The following is a 21,585-nucleotide window of genomic DNA, read 5'->3' as shown; positions in this document are numbered from 1 at the left end:
GTCAAATGATTTATCTCACAGCTGGCTGGAAGCGAAAGGGAAAGAGAAGCTATCGCTGCTGCCATGGCTGTAACTGTAACTGGAAGCATCACATCTTGGCCGCCTATTTGCTTATTTGCCCGTGCTGCCAATTAGACGGTCATATGTCAGGGACCCTGAACATTGAAGCTGCCTTAAAGCCATAAATGCACACGTCACAAATTCAATAGGAACTGACTCAAAACGGTATCAACACTGAGAAAATTTCCAAAAGTTTTATTATTTAACGCTGAGCTGCTTTTTTCTTGCGTCTTGCTATTTTGGCCAATTCCTGATCCGTCGGCCGACGATCGCTATAACGGGTCACCCAGGCTTCGGCTATGCTATAGAATTTCTTACGATCGTTCACAAATTGACTGGCAATATCTGGAACATAGGGATTATCGGGCTGCGGATCATTGATGGTTGCCAGCAGAACATTTAAAATGGTGTCCATGCGTGAGGTGGGAATCCAATGTTCCACTTCCAAAATGGGCAGACAAACCTGACCACGCTCATTCACATTGGGATGATAGATCTTGGTGTTGATATGCAGACGCGGTGGCTTAAAGGGATAATCCTTGGGAAAGTCCATTTCCAGCTTGAAGGCGCCCTTATCAAAGGGTGGAGTATTGGGCATTAAGAGGGCATTCCACTTAAAGATGTTGTCCTTTTCCGGTTCCAACAATTGCAGCTGTTTCAGCTCTTTTAAACCCAGCATTATCTTCAGATCGTTCTGCATGCGCTTTGGGCCATCCATAATGGGCTCCTCCTTGGCCATGATTGTGCATTAAAGTTTACTGTATTTAACTGTGTTGACTACAATTTTGTTCAATGTTTTTCTCTCAGTGTACTGAGGGAGACTGGAAGTAGACATAATGCTTGCGAGTAAGTAAAAAATTCTTTCACATTGACATTAATCCCCGAAATAGCCGCTAAAAGAGACATTGAGAGAAGGAGAGAGGGTGAATAGGAGTGAGGGAGAGAGCGTTCAGCCTGATGTAGACAGGCTCTGACAGGCAGCACATTAGGATCAACTAGGAAAACTGTGAAAACTGGATGAAAGCACGGATGAAAGCTTTGCCCATTGGCCAATACAATTCCATAGCTCGCCGTCTAAAGCCGATGGCCAAAAAAAAAAATGAAGGAAGCAAAAGTTGTTAGCCATAACTTCAGTCTCCATCCTGGTCATGTGTCCTGCCTGCTTTGTCCTGTGCATTGAATTATGCACTATGGAGTGTCGTTTCGCGTTGCTTCTCAAAAAAGCAACATTGATTGACATGTTCTATCAAAGCGAAGTCTATACACTTGTGATTTGATAGCCATTGACATAAAAGTTTTCAATTAGCTGAACATGTTGCAACACATTAGCTGTGGCAGCAACACGATGAAGAGAGTCCCTGCCACAATTTCAGCGAATTTCCGTGCTCATAAATATGTAAAGATTGCCAAAAAAGCATCATAAAAGCCCAGTCAAAAGGAAAGCAGAGGCGAAGACAGATGAGAGGACCTTTCCTACACATTCTCAGGTCTCTTCCCTCCTCCAATCTCATGTCTTCTCATATCTCTTTGCTTTTTGCTTTGCTTGGCTCCGATGTGAAGGTTGATAACAAAAACATGAAAATTAAATATCAAAAATATGCGACGCAAACATACAACAACAACTACAACTACAACACACACACTTTGTGCGTGTGTGTAATTATTTATGTTGTTTGTCATCATGATGTAAATGAAACCAAGACGATGGCAAACTCTTGGCCGGAAACGCAGCATGACGTGATGTGCCGGGAAGCTCAAGCATAATTAGGATATACAAATACATACAAGTGTATCCCCATACGTGTATGTATGCGTGTGTCATGTGTGTGTTGGTGTGTGGGTGTAGCTGTGGGTGTATGTGTGTTAAGAAAAAAATCTTGTGCTTCGTGTATACACACTATATTCGCATTTCAAATGACCTGTAAAGCAGCAAGCTCTGTCGATCCTGGTAGATTTTAATACGTGTTACTGTAATTTTAGCCAATCGATGAATAAATATCGATAGTTCGATAGATCAAATACAAAATTTTATATTGAAATATGTTTCCGAGTTGTAAATAATTTTCTATAACTCTGCACGTAAGTTAACCGATTATTGTGTTATCGATAACTTTCAGTACAATCGGTATCCGCTCATCAATTCTCCAGTATTTTTATTTTATATCGATAGTTACACTTAATCGATTATTCGTATTATCGATAACATAAAACTCTACCAAGATGAATAGTTGGCATGAAAAAGATACTTAAGTCGAAAAAAGAACATTCTTAGAATACTTGTTTTAAATCGATTATTTTTTGCTATCGATAACATGTTCAATTTAAAGAGTCTAAAAAGAGAGCATAAACTATTTACCCAATGTTTGTCTCACAGCACTACCAGATAATAAACTCGATTAATCAGTATTATCGATAACATGTCAGTGGCCTTAAATGCCCATTCAATTTCTTGTGTAGCTTGCAACAACAAGATAAATGCCTAGTCCAAAAAACAACAAGTAGAAGAAGAAGTAATGTGGCAACCAAGGCGTCTGACAGCGCTGCGGGATGCAGAAGGACGCCGCTGGCTGAATGAGAGATGGGTAGCCTCTGGGGGTAGATGGGAGAGGGGTGAGACTGATGGTGGGGAGGGGGTGTGTGTTGTCAGTGATGCCATCAACATTGCCGCCATACTTTTAGCATAAACAGCCGGAAGCGGAAATGTTGATGACGCTGTGCGCTGCCGCTCATAGATCTTTCCCAGTGTATTGGTGAGTGTGTTTGTGTGTGTCCTGGTGGCAGCATCATCCGCGCCTGCTGTCAGTGCCACTCCCAATCTCAAAACCAATCCCCCCTGCCCCCACACAGTCCTCGAACGCGTCTGTCATTTGTTTAGCTGTCATTGCCGGCGTATTGCCGCTGACAGCTCTCGTTTGGGGCAGAAGAGATGAGCAGAGTAGAACGAAGAAGAGAGGAGGCAGATGGGAGATTGCCATTTTCGGGTGTTGTTGGCGCCAAGGCGCACAAAACTTTCCTATTCCAATGAAAAATCAGTCGAGAAATTAGCCGTCGCCGCATTAAATCTAATCTGATCCGATTTTCTATTACCAATTGGCTGCTTTGAGTGAGGCACACACGCTGTGCAGCAGATAACTCTGTGTGTGTGTGTGTGTGTAAGTATCTCCATGTCTGCCGCTTTCTTTCCTTTACTTCCCTTTCCCCGCCTGTCCGCATGTGTGCATTTTAATCTTTTTATCGCACTCAAACACTTTGCGCCTTAGATTTGTTGTTGGCTTTCACGCCTTTTGTTCCTCGTATCCAGTTCTTTATTAGCCACGCCCCTACGCCCTAATAAAGGACGGCGCGAAAAACGTCGCGTGCGGCTTTTGACCTTTTCTCGTTGCCTCGTCGCTTTTTTTTCACTTCCATTTCCATTTCCATGTCCGGCTTGTCATCGACCCTTTTAGCTGCCCACCGCTTTCGCCTTTTGTTTTCGGGTGTCGTTTTCGGTCTGTTGAAACCCTGATATATGAAGCGATTAACATTAAAGGTGCCTAATTGATTTGGGCCAGCTTCGTTGTTGCCCCTCCCTTCCCTCTTCTTCACTCTGAATGCTTGCAATTTTCAATGGCAGTTAAAGTAAATTTTCATTAAGAAATTATCGCTCGTGTTGCTCAAATTTAAATTAATTATATATGGTTTATCATAAAGTAAATGGCGGCATGAAACCATACGACAACACCACACGCCGCAGGCAAGACACACCCATCCACCATACACACACACACACACACACACACACACAGAGACACCCACACATGCAACAGATTATTTATGCCTTCAGTGAATGAACCGCATTGACGACAACGTTAACGATGGGCCACAAGGAGCTGCTGGAGGGGAATGAGGTGCTGAGGGAGGCAGCAGGAGCTGCCAGAGTACTCGTATAATATTAAATTGCATGAAGTAAATAAGACCAAAGTACACACACACACACACACACACACATACACACGCAGGAAGTGCTCCTTGTGCCTATCACAGTGCCTACAAAAATATTGCGCAGGGCAGCAATTCAGCTGAAACTTGAACCACTTGCCAAATGAGCTGGAACTTTGAGGTGTACTGACTAAACTAAGTCGTAATAATGCAAATTATAGGTATCAAAATGTCTTATGGTAAAAATTGACAGTGATAAAAAAAAATTAGTGTTTTAATTTTAATGCAGAATAAGAGGTCAAAACAATACAATATTGACAAACCGCACGAAAATCGATTAAGATTTGACAAAGCTATGAGAGTTTGAAATTATGAAAAACTGTCAAAGGAAAATATGGAGACATAAGGACAGTGACCAGTGAAATGGAAAAAATTGACAGTGAGGGCCAAAAAATTATATTTTCCAATTTTGATGCAGAATCAATATAGAGCTCAAAACAAGATAAAATTGACATTCCGCATGAAAATCGGTTAAGATTTGACAAAGTTATGACGGTTTGAAGATCTGAAAAACTGTCAACAGGAAAGTATGGAAAAATAAGACAGTGACTGAAGGTAGGGAAAAAATTGACAGTGAGGGCCAAAAAATTATATTTTCCAATTTTGATGCAGAATCAATATAGAGCTCAAAACAAGATAAAATTGACATTCCGCATGAAAATCGGTTAAGATTTGACAAAGTTATGACGGTTTGAAGATCTGGAAAAGTGTCAACAGGAAAGTATGGAAAAATTAACAGTGACTGAAGGTAGGGAAAAAATTGACAGTGAGGGCCAAAAAATTATATTTTGCAATTTTAATGCAGAATCAATATAGAGCTCAAAACAAGATAATATTGACATTCCGCATGAAAATCGGTTAAGATTTGACAAAGTTATGACGGTTTGAAGTTCTGAAAAAGTGTAAACAGTAAAGTATGGAAAAATTAACAGTGACTTAAGGTAGGGAAAAAATTGACAGTGAGCCCAAAAAAAAATATATTTTCCAATTTTGTTGCAGAATCAATATAGAGCTCAAAACAAGATAAAACCGCATGAAAATCGGTTAAGATATGACAAAGCTATGACGGTTTGAAGATTTGGAAAAGTGTCAACAGGAAAGTTTGGAAAAATACAACATTGACTGACGGTAGGGAAAAAATTGACAGTGAGGGCCAAAAAATTATATTTTCCAATTTTGATGCAGAATCAATATAGAGCTCAAAACAAGATAAAATTGACATTCCGCATAAAAATCGGTTAAGATTTCACAAAGTTATGACGGTTTGAAGATCTGAAAAGTGTCAACAGGAAAGTATGGAAAAGTTAACAGTGACTTACGGTAGGGAAAAAATTGACAGTGAGGGCCAAAAAATTGTATTTTCCAATTTTGATGCAGAATCAATATAGAGCTCAAAACAAGATAAAATTGACATTCCGCATGAAAATCGGTTAAGATTTGACAAAGTTATGACGGTTTGAAGATCTGGAAAGTGTCAACAGGAAAGTATGGAAAAAACTAAGCTAAACTTATATCCATGAACGAGTATTCGAATTAGATCAAATGACTGTCGCATGAACTTCTTTTAAAACTGGTTCATAGCTGTGAACCAGCTGCGAACCAGTTCTAAGACTGCAAGTGGCTTTTAGCTGGGAGTCTTTGCTATTGAGTGCGGATTAATCAGGGCTCACTTTGTCATAAATAATGCAAACTGAGCGTTGCACACACACAGACAAGTAACCAAAGAGGCAGACACACACACACACACACAGACTTATATATACACGCTGTGGGGCATTGCTCAATATGCAGTTAGCTGGGCTCAAACGTGGTGCAATTACTGCAAACTGCGGCTTTCGCTCAGGTCCCGTTGCCTGTGTCGCCTGAGCTCCTATCGTTCGCTGCTGCCTTGCTGCATGCCCCATTCCGCTTGCCTGTTGCCTGTTGCCTGTGTCTGGCTTTCAGGCAGTCAACGGCAACGTCATTTGTACTTAATGACTTTTCAACGTCGTGTGCGTGCAGCACCGTCAGTTTCTTCTTCTTAAGGCTTTTTTGGGCCGTTACGCTTATTGCATTAAAACGCTGCCAGCTGCGACGTCGACGTCGACAGCGACTGCGACAGCGCGCGGCAGCGACTCATAAATAAAACATGCAACGCAACGCGCTTAAAAGTAGGCAACATGATGCGTGTGTGGTTGCAAGTACCTGTTGCTGCCACGCTTAATTGCGAAACAAGTTGCCTGAATTTGTGACCAGTCTTGATGACAATTTAAGTGAAGTGAATGAAGCAGGGAGAAGGGAGTAGGGAGAAGGAGAAGGAAAAGGTCACTCACTCCAGCCTGCTGTAGTCAGGTGGTTTATGTGTTATCACTATGACCCACATCAGAGCTTAGAGCGGCTTATCCGTCCTGGCCGCTAAGTAACTAAGTGCTCGTAAGTAAAGCTCATATTTCGTACTGTAGCCAGTGGCAACTTCAAAGCCATCATCAAAGGGATGTTGCCTCTTCAACATAGCCCCAAAAAAAGAGAAGAATGCTAGAAGAAAATACATAAAATAAATCGCTGAAACATCCAAATCAATGGGCAGCCACACGGCAAACAACAACAAGAACAAACAACAAAAGCTCTTGTGCTCGTCTGCTTATCATAAAATGTTTAATAAAACACATCTGGCAGGCACTGTAAGGTCCTCACTCACAAATATATTATTATTATATATGAGCCACAGCGGGATTTGCTTGGGAAATGTAAAATGGGACCAAACGAATGCCGAGTGAAAATGATTTAAAATATTTCTTTTGACAGCGGAGCAAAATGTTTTTTTTAGCCTTGTCTTCCCCTTGCGTAAGTACTATGCCAGCATTTTGGCTCCATAAGTATGGTAGCCCTTTTGGCTATTGAGGCTTTAACTACGCCAGCCGGCAGATAAAGCAGTGTGAGGCCATTAATAATAAAGCCAAATCTAAAACGAAATTCAATAAGCGTGATTTGAACGATGCCCAGACTTCAACTTCAACTCCAACCCGATCCGATCCGATCCAATGGCTATGCAACCGGTCAACAAACAAACCCCTTTCTCTTTCCTCTTTCCCCTTTCCACCTTCCCCATCTAACGTAAGTTTACGCCCCGTCATTTAGTTTCGCCTAGTCCGTTGTTCTCGTCCTCGGCGGGTTTGGCAAAATATTTAAGGCGGTTGGCCTAAGGATGCCAATAAATCAAAGTGGAAAAAAGGTTGCCGAAGAATGTGCGGCATGTGTAGAATTTGCTTTTGGACCACACACACACACACATGCACACACACACACACATAGACGGCCACACACTCTCAAAGAGTTGTCTGTTCTTGGAAGTGTGAAAATTATTGAGTTTGAGTCTCTTTACTGTCTTTTGCAGAACAACTAAATAATTTATTTTTCATTTTATATCAATAAACAATCAATTTGACAGACAAATTGTATTCAATTAATTGTAATGTTTATTCACTTGAATAAATAAAATGCTTGCAAATATATTTATTGTGTTTAAACGACGTTTGGAACTATAAAAAATTTAATATTTTATAGTAAAACAATTGGTATATATTTCTTAAGATTTTTATTGAAAAAAATTAAGTTCAAATTTAAAAAAATATGTATAGTGGCACTAAAAGACACATTAAATTCGAAATATATAAATTTTATTAATATTAATTTTTAGTATTAACACAAATTAAAGAAAACAATCTAGAAATATAATAAGAAATTTAAATGAAATTAAATAAATAATTTTTATATAATTTAAATGTTGGCTTCGATAGACTTAAAATAAATGTGTGCCTTGTATACATAATCCTACATCTATACAACAGCACAGTTACATCTACACATACATATACAGAGCCATAGACAAGTGTCAGAAATCTATAAGCAAGCATTTGACCAGCGTGCAACGAGAGGCCATCAAAAGCCCGGCAAAGATGCATGCCACGAGCTGCAAACGACTCGCTTCACAAAGAGTTAGAGGAAGCAACAAGGTGGACAGGGGTAGGGAGAGGTGGGAGAGGGGGGAAAGAGGGGGGAAGGCGTGGCGCGTGCTAAGAGCGCAAAGCTTGTAAGCGGCTTAAAGTTGTACAAAGTTTTTCAAGCGCATTCGCCAGTCACCAAAGGCGGCAACGATGGCGACGTTGAAAAAAGTTATGAGTGGCTGTGGATCATGCACACAAACGCACACACACACACACACACAACAGGCACACACACTGTGTGTGCGAGACACAGACAAAGGCATATGTAAGCTGGTCGCGGCTCCATTGCAAGTCCAAAAATGAAAGCTTCGAGTTGTGCCACCACCAAGTGGTAAAGTAAAGTGTGGCGCGCCCCACTGAAGCATGTAAAAGGATTAAGTTCGCTTAATATCATTGATGAGCGTCGTCGTGCCACATTCACTGCTACTTCTTCTCCCTTTCCCCTTGCTGCTTTCTTTTTACTTCCTTTTCTTCCTTGCCTTTGGCCAAGTGTCTCTAATGCGGCCGTTCTATGTAGACTTTGTTACAAGAGCTCAGATTTGAGCTGAGCTCTTCAGTCAATAGTTGTTGAACTGAACTGAAAGCAGCTGCTGCATTCTCAACATGCAGCATGCCACATTCATGCACAAGCCTGGCGGCAGCAGTCTGCCATTTCCCATGCCACCATGCCACAATGATATGCCCCCAAGGTCACTCGCGTGGCTAATTAAAAATTCAACAGCCGACATTTCAAAGGGCAATAAACAATGCAAAGCAAATAATGTTCTGAGCACTTTCACCAAGTTAACTTTCAGCAACTTTATGCAAATATCTTCCAAGTGCGTAACGTCCACAAAGAAGAAGCAAAAATGAATAAGAAAAATATCAACAAACAAAACAATACACAAATGTAATGAATATTTACGAATCTGTTAGAACAACGCCAAAGTGCAAAACATGTGCGAAATCTCAGAAATATTCCCACACAGACAGCGAGAGAGAGAGTGTGAGTGAAAGCGGAGATTGCCTTTCGTATTTACGCTCGAAAAATTACAGAAAATTTTCATTTAATTATGAAACGACTTGGCCTGAACAAGGACTTGCTGCCAACTCCTTCTTCGCCAACACGTGCTAATTAAAAGTAAAAGTTGTGAGCGTTCAGCAAGGTGTGGAACAGCCCTCGATAAGCAATTTTCAACTAAGGGTAATCACAACTCTATCTTTACGCTAGCGACTTACCCTTATGCCACACACACACACTCGTATACACACCCAGGCACACACACACACGCACTCTTGGGTGTCGTTAGAGCTGCAATGAAAAACATTGATGTACTTCAATTAGTTTGCTGTAGTTGTTGTTATAGAGTATCTAGAGAGTTTCTAAGTATGTTATGAATCGTTTAGGAAGCTGGTAACACTGTTAGTAATCATTTTGTAGCCAAGTTTAATTTTGAGAGGTATTTCTGAATTTGACAATATTAACTTAACATTTTACGTCAAAATATCTGTCAGTTAGTAAACTAAGAACTAATGAAACAGTAGAAAATTAACCTTGATATATATTGCTAAAAATATATATATTTTTTTTAATATTTGTAATATTTTCTTTAGCCCTTAATAATTATATTTCATATTGACTAAATACCTATTCAGAATATTTTGCAAACTAATTTGAAGTCCTAATCGTTTTAGATATAAGATTGGTTCGGAATATTCTAAGAAAGGTGCATTTTAATACTTTCTAGATTAGGCTTAAATAGTTGAGCTTATATCAACTAAGAATTTAAGATTAAACAATTTATAAAATGTACATTATGTAAAAGATTTAAATATTCAAATAGTTGCCTACATATTCTCTACACTTTCTTCAAGTTAAAGGCAAATTAAATATATATTTATATTTGTGACATTCATTATCCTTTGAGTAAGGGTATTTCCACTTAAGTGTGCGTTTTAAATTTCTCAATAATCATAGTAATTGTTGTTCTTGTTGTTGTTGTTCTGCTTGTTGTTGTGCAGACAAACATGAAGTCATTGGACAGTCATTTCAGCGTCATAGTCAAAGTCTTGTCATCGTCAAGTCAACATGAATGGGGATTCCCCTCACCCCACATCAACATCGTTTGCCTTGATTTCTCATTGCCAGAGCAATGGCAATTTGCGAAGTAAAGCTGCTCATATTTACAAAATGTCTAATGAAAATATTTTCTTCGAAGCAGATACCCCCAGATATCCGGCAACAGATCCAGCTCCAGCTTCAGCTTCAGCTCCAGCTCCAAAGTCGGCTCCAAGAGGCAGCTTGGCTGAAGTGGGAAAAAATCAAATTAGCTGCATGAATGACGCTGGCAAATGCGCTTGCCGGATTAACAGGGTGGCCAGAATGTCTACTGTGTGGCCAAGAGAACGGGGACAGATGGGGGCGTGGCAACTGCTACATCAATGGCAGTTTTTATATTTGCTGCCTTGGCCAAGTCAGAGGAGGTTGCAGTTGTTGTTGCCGTTGTTGTTGCTGTTGCCGGAATGCCTGCTTTGTGTGATTGATGCAACTTCATGTTTGTGAGCTAATTGCTGGATTAAATCAAGAAAGAGAAGACTGGGCAAAGAGATAGGGAGAATGAGAGATCTCTTATCGCATTATTGCGTTATGCTATTGAGTTGCTTGCAACTTTGTTGTCATAATTATTTCGCAAAATGCGAAAAAGCTTGCCCCTAATGGCCAGAGATAGACATAGAGATAGAGAGTGATTTGTTAATATGTATGTGTGTGTATATCCTTGATATCCTTTATGCATGTACATGAGTGTTTGTGCCCCCAATCGACAAAATCTGAATCTGAAAATCTCAACTTTTAACTCTTTTCTCAATGGTTTTGAATGCTGCATGAGCCGAACAAAAAATCAGATAGCGCATTTAAAATAAGTAGAGAGCACAAAGCGCACGACTGAGCAGATGAGCACAAAAAAAGAAGCAGCAACAACAACAACGGCAACAACAACAATAACAGCAACATCAATGGCAGAAAAACATTGCAGAGGGCGACATAGAAAAATAGAAGAAAGAGAATCAAAAGGCAAAAGAAACAAGCCAGAAGCACAGCTGCCAGCGGGCAGAGGTAACAGGAGCGGAACTTACAGGAAAAACTGAAAACTGAAAAACTGTATCAAGTAACTGAGCCGCGCCAGAGCTGCATAGTGAAAATGCAACTGTGCGGAAAACTGTGCGAACATTTTCATTTTCAATGCAACTCTTGGCACACAAACAGCAGCAGAGAGAGCGAGAGAGCAAGAGAGACACACATTGGTAACAGAAACAGGCAACAGTAACAACAACTAGCAAATAGACAAGTTTAAGTACAAAACGCGGCACACACACATACGAATCCGGGCCAGAATAAAAAAACTTACACAAATAGAGAAAAACTTACAGCGAATCGCTTAGAAAGCAGCAGAAAAAAGAAAATTTGTAGATGCAACGGACAAAAGCATATGGGCGTTGCAAAAGTCGCCCCCAAGTGCAACGCGTGCACCTCTGACTTGCAACCGAGAACCGAGAACTGAGAACTGAGAATTGAGAACTGATAACTGGGGACTGAGTACTGAGAACTGTGTCGAGTGCCGGGCTTTTCTTTCAATTTGCAACATTTGCCGTTGCCGTTGCCGTTGCACGTAGCCCAAAAATAACTTCCGACAACGCTGACTGATTTTTTTTTTCTCGCTGCGAAATTGCAGGAAACGATTCTATTTAAAGTTGCCCAGAAAGTCCAACAAAGTCTATCCGCTAATGGCAGCCACATAAATAGATGTGACTTGCCAGAACTCGGTGAAGGTTAAAGTACTTGTATCTATGAGATACAATTTCGATATGTATCCTTTATCGTTTAAAAAAGTGGTTAGTTCATGAAGTAGGTAACCCAGCGCTGTGGTTTTGACTCTCTATTTATTTATACATATGTATATATAATTTACAAAAAATTCAATTAGCCACGCTGTCCGAAACAGAAGCCCCAAACACAGTCAATAGTTAAACCATTCCGATCCCCAGTTACCACCTCACCACCTACCAACATTAACAAAATAAACTTTCTCAGCTGCCAATCAGCCAGACTACGGCCAACGGACAGTTGTACAGCTACTCGTAGAGAGAGAGAAAGAGAAAAAGAGAGAGAGTCTGAGAGAGTCCGGGGAAGCCTTTAATAAACCCACATAAAACTTGGCAGGCAAGCATTACAACAATGGCAACACACAGTTCACTCGATTGGCACAGTGGTGCCACAATTAATCCCAAAACATAACTTTAAACTTTTGCTATCAGTGTGAAATATTCAGTAAACATAATTGACAGACTAAGCTTAAGAGATGTCAAAAATCAAGAGCATATTATGTAAGCTGTGTCTATAAATAAGATTTTTACTAAGAGAAGCTTGTCAGTAATTAAGTTAAATATATATATTATAAGAATTTACATTGAAATTCTAAGAATTGAAGTAGTTAATAAAAATAATTTAACCCTTATTAAAAATTGTTATAATACTAGAACATACGACTGTTGTATTTACCCATTTTGCTGTTCTATCCTCCTTAAACTTGCATAACATTATTTTTTTTTTTAAGTATTTATTATAAAAATATTTTATCTATGTTAATGTTTCTTTTTTTCTAAGGGCCGTTTTCACATCTTGCTAAGGCTGGTTTATTTCCCCATTTTTTGCAGATTTATCTCTCTAAAAATTTGCGTAAAATTATTTTCTTTAAAGTTCTTATTATAGAAATATTTTCTCTTTATCAATGTTTCTCCTACCTAAAAACTTACATAGAATTTTTACAAGAAAGCTCAACTGTATACTGTTAGAATAATAAAAATAATATTATAATTAAAATTAAAAAAAAAGACTTTGATTTAATATATTTCCTTTGCAAGTAGTTTCTCGTCCTTTTTATTAAGTTTAGCACGCTTTTCCGGTTATTTTACAGTTGACTAGTAATAAAAGCTTCCACTGTGCACATGAACCATTAGCAAGACTTTGTTTAAAAAAAGAAAAAAAAAATCACAAGCTGCGCTTCAATGTTAAATGAATTGTTGTCTTAACTACTAGAAAAGCAGAGGGGTAAGATAGAGGCGGGGACGTTGCTCTGTGAGTGCTCATAAAAATGTGGTGCGAGGTGTGGTGGCCAAAAAGTTAGCAAAATTCATTTTTGGAAAAGTGCAAAATAAGGTAGAGAAATACACAAAAAAAAAAAAATAAAATAAAAATAAAAAAGTAATAGAAGAAGAGTAGAAAAAAATTGTGGCGGTTAAAAAAAAAAGTTTAAATAACTTTGGCAACTAAATTTAAGTTGCAAGTGTGAGAGCCGCGGAGAGAAGGGTGGAGAGAGAAAGAGACTAAATCAACGGGGTGCTAGTGGAGAATCTGGCCAAGAGTCGTGACAAAGTTGGGGGCCAGTTGAGTTGTAGTTATTGTTGTTGTTTCTGCTCACTGATAAAAACTGCAGCAGACGCAAAACTAATTTGCGTGGTTATGTAAATTAGAGTTGGAGTTGGAGTTGGAGTTGAGTCTGCGATAAACTTGTTGAGGGTGAAGAGCGTTAAAATAAAAAAAATGCAACTTGCACAATGCGTAAACGAACTAGTGAAAAGGGGTGGAGGGAAGGGGTGAGGCTGCCAGGACACCTAGTTTGACCCCAACGGAGGCCAACTGGCAAAATGCAGCTAAAACACAGTCGTCGACATCGTGTCTGTGGGCGTGGCCAAAAGGCATTCGGTTTACCTGTCTTGTTGGGTGTTGTGTTTGTGTTTGTTTTTGTAGCCTTAATCCGAGACCACAGCACAGATAACAGAATCGTTGCACAGACAAAGATGCCACAACCTGCCTGCTCCAATGCCACAAGCTAACAACTAAATAATGTGCAGAAAATTTAGTGTCGAATCGTGAGGCGAAGGCAACAGAGAGCAGCAGGGGGAAGAGGAGGGGAACGCATTCAGATACTAGACAACAGACAACAGATACACATGGCAACCAGGCCTGGCAGCCAGCTGAGATAATTTTTCGTCGAGCTGCAAACACACACACACACACACAGACAAACTGGAAGTTATTTAAAAGCGTTAAGGTGGCTGCCAGGAGGTAGGCATAATTTGGCCAAAAGCTGGCAGAGACATGAGCCCAATTGTGAGTCGAGGCTATGAGCATGCAACCAACAGACAAGCATACATAAATACATACATACATGCATACATTGAGGTCCAACTGCTGCATTGTTGTCTTGGCAACCACAGCAAACGGTAGGAGCTTTAGGATACATAGGAACAGCAGGAGCCGCTCCTGAACTCGGCACCTAAAGTCATATTAATAATTTTGTTGGGATTTGAACTTGCCTCTATGCTTCTTGCCCCTAAAAAGAGCCGCAACAACTTGCTGCAGCTGCAGCTGGTGCAACAACATGCACTTACCAATGTGAATATGAATATGAGTGCGAGTGTGAGTGTGAGCATGCGAATATGTACTATATACTCACTGACTTGTCTCTGGGGCTGAATGCCATACTTCTCCATCTCGGCTGTGTTTACATTTGCAATGCAAACGAAAAACTGGCAGCAAATGCACAAAAATTTCAATGCTTGCACCTGTTGTGTTGTGCATGTGTGTGTGTGTTTGTGTGTGTGTGTGTGTGTGATATTGAATGGACTTTGATTTTGCCGTGGATAATTCTCGTATTCCTCTCCAGGCAAATGTGAAAATTCAAAGTCATGATTGAGCTAAATGAATGGACAGATTATGACCATGTTGAGACTTCCCCCTTTTTATTAGCATCTCACATTCAATTTTGAGAATTTTCAATAGCACTTTAAGCAGCTTTAAAAAGCTTAAAAGTCTATGTTTTCAGTAGACTTTTTTTTAATGAAGTGTAAGGCATTTCTTTTTATAAAAGTTGAGCAATTAAGAATGTAGGATAATGAATTATTGTTGTTAGATATATTAATAAATCTAGCTGACTTTATTAAACTTTATTTCTTTCAAAAGTCATTTAATCGATTTAAAATTTTGTTTTGTAAGTATACTAACTTTAGTTTTGAAGATATCTCAATCCAACTAATTAAATTCAAGTTAAAGAATGTATCAGAGATCGAAGCCAACAAATCCAACTTATTAAATTCAAGTTACAGAATGTATCAGAAATCGAAACCAAATTTTATTCAGAGTACAACTACAATATAATATGCTCGCTTAAAAAAATTTAAAATTAAAATTAGTCTACACCAGAATCAAGTTTTTTAAACAATTCAAAAATAGTTTTTTATACCAGTCGCAATCGTTCAACATAGTTTACAATATTAATTAGCTTCGTCTAATAAAAGGGGAAAAGCTATAAAGACTTTCATGGGAATATAATCAAAAAAGGGACCAATTGAAATTGAAATGCAGTTCACACATTTGTCTTGCCGCTGTTTATGAGGCATGCAGCATTGACGCAAATATTTACAGAGTTTCCCACAGACACAGACATAGACACACGAGTCTACTATATTGAATTGAATACTGTGAAGCGATACGAGTGTACTCATGGAGTCACAGATACTAATTAGTTTGTCACCCCAACCTCAGCAGCGCAGTGACTTCAATGCTGTGGGACATGTGATATTTTTAGTGGCGGCTTGTTTACAGTGCAACCACCATTCCACACCACTCTGCAACACACGTGGCACAGAGGGAAACTCTAGATTTTTTTTATTTTTAGCAGACGGCAGTTGGATGTGATTCGATGCGATGCGATTCGATTGGGATGCGATGCGATTCCATTTGACTGCTGCCTGTTAATGACATGCAAATCAACTTTGGTGGTCCTCTGACCCTGCCACAGGACAGACAAGGACAGACGGTGAAGGGCGGGGCAGGACAAACCCGGGCTCAAATCTGAAGCGACCCTCTCTGTTTATGTTTTTTTGACAGTTGATTGTTTTATTGAAATACGCGAACGTGGTCTTGGGTGTGAGCCGTAGGTGCCAGACCAGATGTAAATTGTAAATATTTACTATTTACTTTGCGGCGCTGTGAGAGAAATCATTAAATCAAGCGACAGCCGATCTGCTGGGAAAGGCGAAAAGCGTGCGGAAAATGCGTTTATCAATTCCACAAGCCGCGATAATCAATGGACCGCAGTTCCCAATAAAATAATAAATATAAAATGTAATTAGAATTTTTTTATTATTAAATCAAATAATACCAAAGAACAACAGCCAAATGAATTAATATTGATGCAAACTTAATTGAAATTTTGACATAGAGCCGGCAGCTGATACTCTTTTTCCTACTGTCTCTATAGCGCAAAAATTCAGTAAAAAGCGCTCGCCCGAAATGAAATCAAATAAATCTCTGAACAAACGGAAAATCTCTGGCTAAGTTTTTCACACACAAAAATCACAAAAATGCTGCAGCAACAATCAAATGAAAACTAATGGCCAAAATGTAAAAGGTATTTAAAATGTTTGCCAAATGCGGTTGCAGTGGTCAAAATGTGGATACAAAGTAAATGAAAATATTTTCACGCATCACAGACAAATCGCATTTTTTACCAAAAAGCCTCAAAAAAAAAAAAACAGAGAAAGACAAAAAACTGTAGCAAATAAATTATTTATTTAAATAAGACAAAATTGTGAAACATTCCCAAAAATACGAGGGAAAAGTGTATAACGAAATGATAGAATATGTTTAAATAATTCATGTAAATGAAACGTAATTTATTGACTAAATTGATGAAAATAAGTAAATAAATATTTTTATTACGAAAAATATTTGGTTCAATAAATTCTTTTTATATTTAAGTGAAGTTTCACTGTGTATCACTTTACAAAATGGTTATATTCTTTAAAAATGAATATACAAATAACACAGCTACCCTAACAGGCAACAATATATTGTAGGTAGATCTCTGATTTTAATTAAAGTTGACTAGACAATTGTATAAAGTAATAAATAAAACAAATGAAACGAATAAAACAAATTGTGGTTAAAGTTTTTTTTTTTTTTTATTTGTTTTGTTTTTTATGTTTCACTCGAATTTGCAGCAATCTGTGGAAATAAACATAAAAGTCTTGTGCAATCTCAGTGTGGGGTTTTTTAAAGCCAGCATTTTGTTGGCAGTTTGGAATTGTCAGTTGAATGGGAGACGAGCTTTATTCTTGATATTTAACGAGCGCTACGGGGCGCTTATCTATTTGTTAGATGGCCGCGAGTTAATGAGAAAAATGCATACGCATAAAAAGCATAAAAGCGACGTCTAGTTCCGACACATAAACCTGGCAGTTCTGCAGAGCAGAGAGAAGAATAGGGAATGGGGAATGGGGGATTCTCCAAAGAGCTTCAACAATTTGCCATGGCGCACTTCACTCGAATTTTACGAGCTTGTCGAGCTTCTGATTCTCGTTCTCCTTTCCCATTCTGGATGCCCAGACAGACACATAAAGCAGACGCGATCTCAGGCGTAATAAAATCGTAAAAAACACAAGTCCAAAAATGCCAGACAAAACCACCCATTGTGTGTGTGTGTGTGTGGGTGTTGTTTGCTACAAATTGTACACAAATTAAATATTTTTAATTTCAACTTTAATTATGGCACAAACCGTGAGAGAGACAGAGGCCGTTGGCCAATTTATGACACTTGGCGCCATCGCCGGAACATCAGTATTTCTTTTTTTTGTTTTTTCTTTACTATTTATTAGTCGAACAAGGCGCTGGCTATTTATGGCCAAAATGAGTGTGAACCCGGCCAATATGGGGGGCAATGTTTGGGTACAGCAACCGCTGCAGTTTGCCGCAAAATCCGTTGAATTATTTTGGTTTCTGGCTGTGATTTGGCAATCGAGGCTTTTCAGCGCTTCTGTCCAATCTAATTTATCTCGTGTGTGTGGACAGTTGATACCCTGTAACTATTCAAAATGTGCATCAAATGGGTATTTTAGTTTTGTGAGCGGTAGGGAAATACATGTGTATACTATAATGCCCAAAAGTATTTATTCAATTCATCAGGATAAAAATTCTTTTTTAGAATATATTGTTTATGGATTTTTAAAATCTTATTAAAAGTCTGTTGTTCTTAAACAGTTATAGACCGAGTATCTCTTAGTCGAGCTGACTACAATTTTATTTTATTTTTTTCTCCGAGTTGGACACGCGTTGGAGGCGTTGGGGGCGTGGCGTGGGCTTGCGGCTTTTGGCTGCACGCTGCACGGTTGCAAGTTGCAAATAAATTTAACCAGCAGCCGACAACGATTTAATTTGCGGTTTTTTTAGCACAAAACGACGCGCTCAGAAAATTGATCAAAACTTATTTGCGGCATGTGCCCCAATTGTTGTTGTTGCAGTTGTTGTCCATCTTCATTTTATTATTGTTGCTGTTGTTGTTAGGAAACAAATTGAAATGCAAATTGTTATTGGAAAACTGAACAACGAACAATTGAACAATTTATTTCTATTTGTTGACTTGGCTTTTAGCTATTGGCCATCGGCTTTTGGCCAGGCTAAGAGACACTGCATCGATTCGCTTAGCCTGTTGATGGATAGCAAATAACGCTTGTTTATCTCAGAATAATGTGCCTCAAAGTCATTCAACTTGCCACATTCCGTTGACTGGGCCAACACACGTTGTAAGCGTTGCCAATGCTTGGCCAGAATTGTTGCCAACATGAGCAGCTCCTGAAGATTACTATTAACATCATGGTGAGTCAGCAGAATGTCTGATGTTTGTTGCACGAATGCAGCGTGCAACTGTTGCAGCTGTGGCACACTCACACAATGTTGCAAGTGCTCATCACATTGAGCTGCCGCTTGTTGCAACTGCTTCGTCTTCAAATGTTGCGCCAGGCTCAATTCCAGATCTATCTTTAAGTTTAGCAGACTTGCAACTGCCACAGGATCGCAAGGCAGCTCTGGCAGCTGTTGCAACTTGCGTATGGCAATATTTAGTTGCAACAGCTGACGGCAGGCAATGTTGTAAGTCTGCAATTGAGAATCTGTGATGATGCAAGACAAAGCAGGATCACAGCTGTAGAGGATTGAAAGCTGCTGCAGATCTGCAGAGGGAAGTGTTACAAGGAATTGATGTCCTTGCAGGGTATTTTGACTGTCCACGATGCTCTGCAGCTGCTCAGTGGCAGACGGGATTAGTCCCTGCTGCAGTTGCTCCAAGGCAAGCTCGATTTCTGACCCAAACACTCGAAAGTTGAGCAACAAGTAAACGGAACGCAGATCTCCAAGCACTTTAGCCAGTTGCAACTCCACACGTAGCAGGTGCAACACAAATGCGTTGATGAGCAACACTCGCTCCTCCAGAAGCCGCTCCAGAGAGAGACAGATGAGCTGGTGGAACGGCGTGTAACTCACACAATTCTGACATTGTTGCAGCAACTCATCAATGCCACAAATGAGGGGCTGCTTGAAGTCCAGCAAGGACTCCTTATAGTAGGCGTAGTACAAGGAACGCAGCTGCTCGTTCTCTGTGGACTTTAGCTGCTTGAAGATGTCCGGTGCAGTGGACACTTTCTTAACCGCTTTCAGCTGATAGGACTTGAGTTGTTGCAACACACACTTGACCAGCGTGTGATGCAGTGATTTCTTTAAAAGACAGCGATGAATGCCCACAAAATCTGACAAGCGCCTGGAATCGTAGAGCAGGGCAAGTGAAATTCCGGCGGATTTAATGTGCTGCTCAATAATACCAGAGATAGAACAATTCTCCAGAGAAAGCTCCCGCATCACATATTCGGAGTGTCCTTTGAACTCCAGTCGCATGGCTGGAAACTCTTCCAGGCAGTCCTGAAATTCACCCAGTTGCCACCAGCTGTCCAGGAACTGACAATAGACTTGCAACACGTGCAACAGCAATGCTGCGGCACTGCCTCTATCCAGCTTAGAGTCCGCTGTGATCAGTGTGAGCAGATTGCAAATGATGCGCTGACTGCGAATATGTGTGGCAAGTATCTGCTGCTGTGGCTGCCACACGTAGCTGGCAACGGACAAGTGCCACAGCAGCTGCAGCCGTTGAAAGCTATGCTTTGTGGCACGCAACAGGCAGTGCAATGTGGCCTGCTCCTTGCCACTTGCCACACGTTGCTCAAAGTGCGTCAACGATTCCACAACGGGTTTAAGCAGCCGACGCAAGGCGGCCGTGAGGCATGTCAAAGTCTCCATTTGATGCTCGTGGCAATCGATGAACAGTTGCAACAGTTGCATGTACTGCAGTGGCCTGAGAAACTGTTGCAACAGCGCGCAAAGACTGTTGTTGCAAGTGGCAGTCGATCGCAGCTGTATGAGCTGATCGACCAGCTCAAAGTGACGACAATCGCAGGGTTGAAAGAACATGGCCAGCAACTCCTGCAGCAGGAATGCCTCCTCCCCCAGCTCCTCATCCTGCAGCGGACGACGCAGATAGTCCGCAAAGGACACGGCAAAACTGCCCAAAGGATGCGTCCTGTTGAGCTGCACTGAGTTGTCGGCATCATATTCCTGGTTGCATGGCTCCTGCGACTCCTGTTGCAGTTGCATGAGTGCCAGCCAGAAACTTTGTCTGGCAGCCTGATCATCCGCCTGCTCCACCTGCCCCTGCCCCTGCCCCTGCCCCTGCCCCTCGTTTACCAACTGTTGCTGCTCCGTTGAGGAGCCCACCGAGTCCTGGGATGTGTCTATCGATAAGTCCAGCGATAAATCCAGCGACAGATTCATCGAATCAGACAATGAGCTGTTGCCAAAGCTGCGAACTTCCAACTCCAAGTCAAGTGGTCGTCTTACCGAGTTCGACCTGTAGTCGCTGCTATTGGCTGGCTCCTCCCGCTGCTTATAGGCCATGGCCAGCGACTCCAGGAGATTACTACGCCGTAACATGATCTCCTTGAAATTAATGCGTGCTGTGCGAAATGCTTTAAAGTTCACCGAGAGCATGAATTCCAGCACTGAGTATTTGAGGTCCTCCGGACAGTGTTTATCATCGACAACCACTAGACTCAGCATCTTGATGGTTTCACCCAGCTCCTCCAGTTGCTCCAATTGAAATCGCTCCACAAAGTCCGCCATGTTGCGCAGGACACTCTCGGATTTGCACGGCGGTCTATTGTAGTTGGTCAACATGTAAACGCCGTAATTCACACATTCTTCGTATTTAACATGATCCTGCTCCTGTTCCTTGGAATTCAGCAAAAGATTCACCAGCTGTGGCACATTGCGAGCGATGATTTGTTTCATCATACAAAATATATTCGGATAGGGATATAGTTATGTACGATATGTGCTCACATATATCAAAGGCAGCTCAACAACTGGGAATTGAAAACTGAGATTCCACGCCTGCTACGTTGCCACGTTGCTTGCCACAACCGGCTAACGGTTACGGATATGTGCAGCTTACGTCTACTTTAAGCAGCCAAGACCTCAGTCCGTAGTCTGTACTCCGTAGTCCGTATTCCGTAGTCCGTAGTCAATAGCCAACGGCTTAGGTGCGCTTAAGGAAAATTCGAACATGCAAATTCCTGTGGCATGCTGCAACGGTATGCAGGGATACCAATCCAGCTTCAGATACCAACACCGACACCAACATCG

The 21,585-nt window shown here is 40.5% G+C and overlaps 2 protein-coding genes across 2 annotated transcripts; both read right to left on the bottom strand.

Moving 5' to 3' along the window:
- Positions 1 to 231: 231 nt before the first annotated feature.
- On the bottom strand, positions 232 to 851 carry LOC117787957 (ubiquitin-conjugating enzyme E2 L3). Its single transcript, XM_034626596.1, has one exon. The coding sequence runs from the start codon at positions 797 to 799 to the stop codon at positions 263 to 265; it is 537 nt and encodes a 178-aa protein (XP_034482487.1). The 5' UTR covers positions 800 to 851; the 3' UTR covers positions 232 to 262.
- Positions 852 to 18,489: 17,638 nt separating this feature from the next.
- On the bottom strand, positions 18,490 to 21,231 carry LOC117786939. The gene has a single exon (XM_034625368.1). It carries the CDS (start codon positions 21,229 to 21,231, stop codon positions 18,490 to 18,492), a length of 2,742 nt encoding a protein of 913 aa, XP_034481259.1.
- Positions 21,232 to 21,585: the final 354 nt, after the last annotated feature.

The sequence above is a fragment of the Drosophila innubila genome (genome assembly GCF_004354385.1).
Source record: "Drosophila innubila isolate TH190305 chromosome 3L unlocalized genomic scaffold, UK_Dinn_1.0 0_D_3L, whole genome shotgun sequence".
Classification (NCBI taxonomy): Eukaryota; Metazoa; Arthropoda; class Insecta; order Diptera; family Drosophilidae; genus Drosophila; species Drosophila innubila.
This window is presented reverse-complemented; position numbering and strand designations above follow the sequence as displayed.